The 8,818-nt window shown below is 42.9% G+C and overlaps 1 protein-coding gene across 2 annotated transcripts in view; it reads left to right on the forward strand.

The window, feature by feature from the left end:
* The first annotated feature begins 4,450 nt into the window (after nt 1-4,450).
* The window catches only part of LOC119363907 (MADS-box transcription factor 15-like), a 7,049-nt gene continuing 2,681 nt past the window's right edge, over nt 4,451-8,818 (forward strand). For both annotated transcript variants that reach the window (XM_037629276.1, XM_037629277.1), the window contains exons 1-2: nt 4,451-4,635; nt 7,117-7,195. In XM_037629276.1, the coding sequence (XP_037485173.1) occupies nt 4,451-4,635; nt 7,117-7,195 (264 nt within the window). The remainder of the gene's footprint in view (nt 4,636-7,116; nt 7,196-8,818) is intronic.

An 8,818-nucleotide genomic window follows, 5' to 3' on the forward strand; every position in this document is an offset into this window, starting at 1 on the left:
GGAAGTACGTCTCCGTTGGAGGGGTGTGGAGGCACAGTGCTCTCCAAGAGGCCACTACGGCCACCGTATTCTCCTCACGCCCTCACACAATGCGAGATGCCGTGATTCCACTATTGGTGCCCTTGGAGGCGGCAACCGAACCTTTACAAACAAGGTTGGGGCAATCTCACAACTTAATTGAAGGCTCTCAACGACACCATGAAGCTTCACCACAATGGAATATGGCTCCGCGGTGACCTCAACCGTCTAGGGTGCTCAAACACCCAAGAGTAACAAGATCCGCAAGGGATTAGTGGGGGGAATCAAATTTCTCTTGGTGGAAGTGTAGATCGGGGCCTTCTCAATCAATCCCTAGAAAATCAACATGTTTGATTGGCTAGGGAGAGAGATCGGGCGAAAATGGAGCTTTGAGCAACAATGGAGCTTGGGGAGGGAAGAGGTGGTCAACTTGGGGAAGAAGACCACCTTTATATAGTGGGGGAAAAGATCCAACTGTTACGCACTTAATCAGCCCACGACTTACGGTACTACCGCAAGGCCTTGCGGTACTACCGCTCGACGGTGCGGTATTACCGCTCCTGCGACAGAGATCAGATGAGGCCCTGTTGCGATAGTAACGAGCGGTAGAACCATCGGAGCGGTACTACCGCGCGTCCTTGCGGTACTACCGCAAGGCAGGGTTCGACTAGGCTGGGAAGGCACGAACTAATAAAATTACATCCGTGGCTACTTCTGCTGAGATTTGGGCTGTGCAAAAATTCGACACGGTACTACCGCATGCTGGGAGCGGTACTACCGCATAGGGCGCGGATGTAAAAAATTACTTCCGCGCCTACTTCCGCGCATGTTAGTGTGCTGGACTAGAGGCCACGGTACTACCGCTCCTGAGGAGCGGTACTACCGCATAGCGCGGTACTACCGCTTCCCTAGCCGGTACTACCGTGGGACACTACGGTACTACTGCTCTGTTGAGCAGTACTACCGCACGCCACAGCACAATAGCACTTGGAGTCCTTCATTTTGTAAAGACACGGATAAATGGTCGGTGCTTCAAAGAAGCAAAGGAAAGGTGGTGCAAAGGAACAGACGTGTACGTGTTGATTCCACCCTAACCTTTCCGAAGCAGACCCCCTCTTAATAGGCTTTCCTACGACTCAAATCCACCGAAAAGAAACGTAGAGAAACATCGTCTTCACTAGGCTCTGAGGGGCACCAAATCGTCTTGTGCCTAGACATGGGATAACTGAAATGCTCAATGCACATGATTAGTCCGCAAATGCATTGTCATCAATCACCAAAACCACATAGGGAGAAATATGCCCTTACATCCTCTAAGATCAATTTGATGATCCGATGAATTGTGGGATTATGATTAGATTAATCATTGATTTATTTTGAATTCTCGAGCCTTCATTATTGTGTAATCTTATAGCTTTGTATTTCTCTCTGATCTAGCAGGCTACTTTGGCCAAGTTTGGTTGATTTATCTTCAGCAGAGAGGTGCTCTGTAGTAGGTTCAATCTTGTGGTGATCCCGTCGAGTGACAGAAAGGACAAGGGCATGTATTTGTACTGTTGCTACTAAGGGTAAAACAACAGGGACAGGGTTCAAACATATTGTTTGGTCTAACTTTGTCTACAATATGTCATCTTGCTTAATGTGTTACTCTGTTGTATGAACTTAATACTTTGAGATGCATGCTAGATAGTGGTCTTGGGGTGGAGTAGATGCAGTTGGATTAACGGTCTGCTTGTCACTGGCGAATATCTATATAATGATTATGCCTTGGATGATCTTCATAACTATGCACAATTCTGTCAACTGCCCAACAATAATTTGTTTACCCTTCGCTATTTTACTTTTGAGAGAGATGCCTGTAGTGAACCTATGGCCCCAGGGTCCATTCTCCATATATTTATAAGTTCTTACAATTGCTATCAATTTACTATCACTATCCTAGTTACTATTATCCTTTGCTATCTTTACTATTATTTACTTTTAACCTTGTGGCTAGCAAGAACAAGGGGATGCCGACCCCTTGCCTTTGTTTGGTGCAAGCAATTATTTTGTTTGTGTGTAGGTGCTGCTAACATTGTACATGTGTTGTCTCCTACTGGTTCGATAAACCTTGGTTCTTAACTAAAGAAAATACCTTCTACTATTGTGCTACATCACCCTTCCTCTTCGGGGAAACCCAACAACTCCTGCGGGAGTAGAACACCCCGGAGCTCCCTGCGTGCCTACGATGTGAAAGCGGTCAAGCTCTTTGAGGATAAGGTGCATCTTAACTTCCCTGAGGACGTCGATGCCTCACACTTCCTCGCGCCGAAGAACATGAGGATATGCTCCAAGGCTGAGGAGAAGGAGCACCTCGAGGTCGAGATGCAGTACTTTGACCCTGAAGTGAGGCGTCTCTCCACGGATCCTCGTGTCATGGGGCACAATAAGATGTTGCTCATGGCCTACAAAGCTAGGAAGAAGGTGAAGGATGATCACATACACTGCAATGCGCTTGCGAGGGAGTCTGAGGAGGATGAGCCGGCCCCTTGTCACGCGCCGGTGATAGGTCTATAAGGGACGACCACGGGGCTGGCCCCTCCGACGTGAGGCGGAGGGGGTGATAACTCTGACTAGGACATGAGAGTGTGACTCCCACTAGCTAGATGGGGAGGGTTAGTTGCTGTAGCTAGTTTAACTATCAGCTGCTATAGTTGATCGTACTATACTGTTTAACTTTATGCATGTTTTGTATTTGAAATATATGTGTAGCATTGTTTAATTACTAGTGTTTAAACTATCCACTAAACCTAGCCGTATGTGTTTTATGTTTGAAATATATGCATGGTTGTTTCACCGCATGTTTACTAGATTATTTAAATTATCCAATGCCCTAGCTATATGTGTTTTATATTTGAACTATATGCATGGTTGTAGTGCTATTTAATTACTATAATTTTTGAATATCCAAAGAATTACCTAGCTATATATATGTGTATTTTGTTTGTCATTTCTTAACATGATGTTTGTTTATTTTTTCAACATGAATGTAGGAAATGGATCCCTCGTGTGCCACCTGTGGGGCCATCAGATGCGAGAAGGATAAGAAATTCTTCGTAGATCTTCTAGATGCCTTCCTAATTACGACGGTATATTTTTGTTCAACATGTTGTGACTCAGTTTCATAGTTGCGACCAAAATTTTTTGATTGGAGATTTCTTTTTATTTTTTCTCATTTCATCCCTTGCGGGCAAGGAGTGACTTCCTAGAGAGGTTCGGCGTTGAGCTTGATGCAACTATCAAATTCCAATGCACCCTCATGAAGATGCAAACGACCCAGAACTTCACTTGTCTTGTCACCAACAAGGCACACCGAACCTATTTCGGTTTCCCTGGTTGGAGATACCTTGCACTGAAGAGAGGCCTACGTTCTACCTCGATTATGATCGTGAGAAGATCATGATGTACTACAGGCCTGCTGGCACTCCTGGTTCTGATTCTCCAGACTACGACCCTAATTCCAACTGTCAAATTATTTAGTTAGCAGGCATGGTATCTACTTATAATATGCTATGCTAGTATTTCGTTGAATTTTTGTTGAACACGTGTTACATGTATGTACTTGCTACTATTCATACTACTACGTTAATTAGTACGTTGCTGAACTTAAATGTTGTCATTTACCTCTATTTAGTGATGTCAAACTTAAAAGGGTCATATTTTGAATAGAACAAAGTAATAATGAGAAGAAAAAAACTTTATGTAATTTCCCCGCCAGTCAAAGAGGTTCCAGTCAAGAGAGAGAAAGAGGGACCAACTTAAGAGACAAGAAAGCGGAGATACCCAAAGCAGCAGTGCTATACACACGACACGATTCAGACGATTCATGCACGATACTTAAATCCAGCCGGACATGCACAGGATTTAGAAGGGCACTGGCCGCTAGATTAGCACGTCGTGCAAAGATCGTGCAGCAGTATCGTGTGGGTAGTAGTTTCGTACCCAAAGGCAGATTTAGAAAGGAAAAGAAGTGAAGAGGGGCTGGCCTGCGTTTGTGTTCGACCGTACGAGGTGCAGACCCATCACACATGGGGACGATGGATGGAGGAGTTAAACCTGCGCTGCCATTTTTTTATGTGCTTGCCGCCGCTGCTGCTACTACTAAACACAATAGGGAGAGAGGGAGAGAGGGAGACTGAGACTGAGCGTGTGGGGCCATTTTTGGCGTCTCAGCCAATAGACGCTCGACAGCATACTGCGGCCGGAACCACACTCGATCGCACCCTCCCCCAATTACACCACAAATCCATCCACCCTCTTCCTCTCCCATCTTTAAAGCTGCATCCCATCTCCCCTCACCGCCGCGGCGAGCCAGCGACGTCTCGCCTCCTCCCACCCCGGCCGCCGTGCGCGCCATAGACACAAGAGCCGACAGCTAGATCGCGAAATCAGGATGGGTCGCGGCAAGGTGCAGCTGAAGCGGATAGAGAACAAGATAAATCGGCAGGTGACCTTCTCCAAGCGCCGCAACGGGCTCCTGAAGAAGGCGCACGAGATCTCCGTCCTCTGTGACGCGGAGGTCGCCGTCATCGTCTTCTCCCCCAAAGGCAAGCTCTATGAGTACGCCACCGACTCCAGGTAGCTCCCCACCCACGCCTATATCAGCTTCCATCTCGATCCATTTCCATTTCTGCCTCTGCTATATGCCCATGCCGCTGCATCACACATACATATAGGGAGGGAGGTAATACCGTACCGCCGTACGCTCTGCTCTTCCTCCGCCAGCTGCATCGTAGCTCTTGCCGTTTCTGGCCTTTGATGCCATGGCGCCGGAAAAGCTCCCTGTCGGTTTTGCCATTTCTGGCATCGATCCATCTCCATGTGCTCATCGGTTTGGTGTCCGTACCGCATGTGCTTCCTCACTTCTTTCTACTGCTAGCCCCAGCCCTGCCTATTCTGAGTTTGTGTGCTACAGGTGATGATTTTATGCTGCTGCTGCAGCTGCTTGCTTATTTTGGGTAACGATTTGATTTTCTCCTCAGTCCTCATTCACTAGCTGGCTCGTCTTCTCCGATTTCCTTTCTCGTGCTCCCCACTTTTGCCTTTTCTTCTTGCCTCCGACTGATCCTTTCCTTTTTTGGGATCCACGGCCGCCTTTCTTTCTTTAATTCACATTCACCTATACCCCGCAGCCCCAGCCCCCGCGGGTAATTAGATGAATTTTGTCCCTTTCTTCATCCACATCGTTCTAGACTCGATTGTACTACAAGGAGTATTTTATTCGCTTTCTAGTTCCCGTCCAGTGATTTGGCTTTTCTTGTGACCAAAAATCACATGCTTTTTTGTGTTTTTTTAAAGCTATCAAATACTCCAAGAAGTGAGCTGGGCAGTGAGCCAGTGACAGACATGCATGTAATGCACGGAGCTCGGTGAATTAATCGCCTCGCGTCTTCTTCTGCCTCTCTAAACATGCAGTGAACCCGACTTGTGCATGGTACATCGCTACGTACGTCTTTGTTAAACTATACCAAAAAAAATCCCTCTTCTTACTCTTCTTCAGTTCTTGCCAAGCAGTGAGATGGATCTGGCTCTTCTTTGATCTTCTTCTTCTTCTTCTCTTTCCTCTTACTCCTATTTATTTCTCCCCCTCTATTTCTCTTTGATGCTACCCTCTAGGTCAATCTTTGCTAGCTCGGTTTTATTTGGTAGAAATAACATAGACCAGCTTCACAGCTAGATACAGTATAGTAGTACTGGATCTTTGCTTGGTTCATTGATAGGGAGCAATTTGCAATCTTCTATTGAAGAGAGAAATAAAGGTGTACGATGTACTACCTAGCTAAATCGCTAATGATGAAACCATTTGCTGTAACACAACATATACTTTAGCCCCTCTCAATTCCGTGTACAACAGTTTTGTGTTGTACAACAACTCGTACGTACGGTAACAGCATGCATGTATGTATGTCAGCACTTTTATGCCTGTTTTCAAGTGCTTTATTTCCAATATACATATATATTCGTTGCGTCTCATCTCTTTCTTCCCTCTTTGAGATATATGGTCTATATAAGGCATGGGGACCTATGTGCCACATATATACAAGACGACCTGGCCTCTCTCTGGGAAAAGTTAAAGGAATTAATGCTTCAGGCTTCTGGAACCCCTTTCACTAATTCTCTCTCTATATATAATTCAGATAAATAGGCTGCACATCTCTATAGTCTGTATTTTCGTGTGCGAGAACCAGTGAGGTTCAAGATGGTGGGATATTGTGTTGACCGTACGTACAAACATACAGGTTAAGAACTTCTTCTTTTGTTGCGCATAGTACAGTATGTAATATTCTCTATGTATGAAACTACGAAGGGGGCTGGTGCAACCACCTTGTCTGTTTTACAAGAACAGAAGTAGCCGGCTCTATAAGGTTCCTCTACAATTGTTCAGTTTAGGATCGCAATCCAGTTCCCGCGGTACTGCTGCTACAGCCATCCATTCAACTCGTTAATAATTTTTTCTTGCTACAGCATCATGCATGCATGTCCTGTAAATTGTAATGCTTCAATCATTATCCACAAACCTTGATATCACATGTGTGCTATGTGTATTCCTTTTATCAAGGACTCATGGTTCTATACAGCGTCACTGCTTTCTTGAAGATGGGTGAGATATATGTTTTATGTGTGCTCTTTGAAGCTGGCATCCTGCTTCCAAGGCAATCAAGACTGATATTAAAACACTTTGAACAGTAAAGGAGCACTGTCAGTCCAAACAGTAACTTCAGATCTGGAGTTTGTTGGGAATTTCTTATTTTTGATTGCTCCGACCATGGCATAGTGGCTCTTTTTTTGGGTTTGTGATAAGCTATTGCATTTATTATATTTTCTTGCAAAATAACTTGCGTATGCTTCTTAGTGCTGGTTTCCGAATTAGAAGGATGCGAAGCATTGTACTCCAATACAATGCCAACCCTTGTACTGATTTTCCAAGGCATAATTAGTACTCAAAGAATTGTTCTTAAGCATTCTACTAATTAGTACTACTAATTATGCATTGCAAAGGACCGGGATTTGATTGTCCCCAAAAGGCATGGACTGACATGTTGTGAGTTTTCCTTGCAGCATGGACAAAATTCTTGAACGTTATGAACGCTACTCTTATGCTGAAAAGGCTCTTATTTCAGCTGAATCTGAAAGTGAGGTATAAGCAATTTGCTGCTTTCGCTATTATGATGATTACTTTTGCTGCTTTCATATATTTTGAATCGGGGAGGTTGCCCATGTTACATTGCACAAGCATTTCCATCTCCTTCACATAAACGTCATGTCTGAATTAACCTTCTTGTTGTTGGATTTTCCAAACAGAGAAAATTAGTTATGAATAATTATACCTTTTGAGAAATTCAGAATCACCTTACATTTTATGTTAATGGCTTTAAATTACATTTCTTTAGGATACTCTACTATATAGCTTAACATTCCTCATGTGAAAAGGGGTTTTGTCGACCCACAGATGAGCTTTCGAAATGTGTAGCATTCATATGTCCTTAAACTGATTAATCCCCTTTATCTCGGATTTTGTCTCACCAGGACAACTTGTAATGTGTGGATGCTCTAGTTCGGCAACCTATGTTAAATACAAGTGGGAATGAATTTCTAGTTGCAAACTTACAGGCAGATAAGATCGTTTAGTAAGGGTGAAAAGAACCTAGTAAACACTAGAAGAGTTTGCTAAACTGGTATTGGATATCATCCTCCTTCACATTTTTAGTAAATTATTTGGCCACCTAGGTAGATGAACGAAGAGATCATCGATGGGCATGTATATTCATCATCCTTGAATGATGTCCACTATACATAGAAATAATCATAGCATGCAGTATATAGTACTCCCTCGTTCCTAAATATTTGTCTTTCTAGAGATTTCAACAAGTGATTACATACGAAGTAAGTTTTAAATAGCGCGCTAAGCATCTTAGCGGCGGACCTCTTCCAAATGCTATAGCGCGCTATTTAAAATGTTTGTTCATTTGTTTGGACCAAAGTCTCTTAGCGCAAGACCTTTTGTAAACGCTATAGCGTGCTATAGCGGAGCTATAGCGGGCTATTTAAAACAGTGAGTAAAATGAGTGAATCTACATTCTAAAATATGTCTGGATACATCCGTATGTTGTAGTCCATATGAATGTCTAGAAAGATAAATATTTAGGAACGGAGGGAGTACACAATATATGGGATGCATGAAATTATATGAAATTAGCATCTCCTCTAGATCAATCATAAATACATCACAGACAATATTTTTAACTATAAATTCTGTAAAATAAATATTGTATGTATACATTATAGGATACTAACAAATCAATTAAAATTATATGTTTTGCCACAAACGTAACCTACCTAAGCTTCACAAAATAGCCTTTGTATTCGCATTGCTTGTATTTGGCCCTTTCATAACCATTGTAAACCAACCATGGGTGACACAGTTGCATATGTTTTTTTAGTCATATGAATTTACATGAACTTGGCTTGTAAGAGTAGGTTATTGAAGTAGCAGATGGCTGAGAAAGCTACGGACGCAAGCTAATTTATGCTTTTAAGCAGCAAGATACCCCTCCGTGTATTATTATTTCATTAAGCTTTTTTATCTTCACAAAAAGTAAGTAATTTGTAAAATGAAAATATCGACCATCGTTCTTACCATATTTTTGTCTGCTATCAACTATATGATTAAGGAAGGGCAGGATTATTTTGCTTATAAATACCTAAAATAAAACAACTACATTTGGTTATAGGTTTTCATTTTAATTTTGTATGGTGTGTG

The sequence above is a fragment of the Triticum dicoccoides genome, chromosome 2B, assembly GCF_002162155.2.
Source record: "Triticum dicoccoides isolate Atlit2015 ecotype Zavitan chromosome 2B, WEW_v2.0, whole genome shotgun sequence".
Taxonomy (NCBI): Eukaryota; Viridiplantae; Streptophyta; class Magnoliopsida; order Poales; family Poaceae; genus Triticum; species Triticum dicoccoides.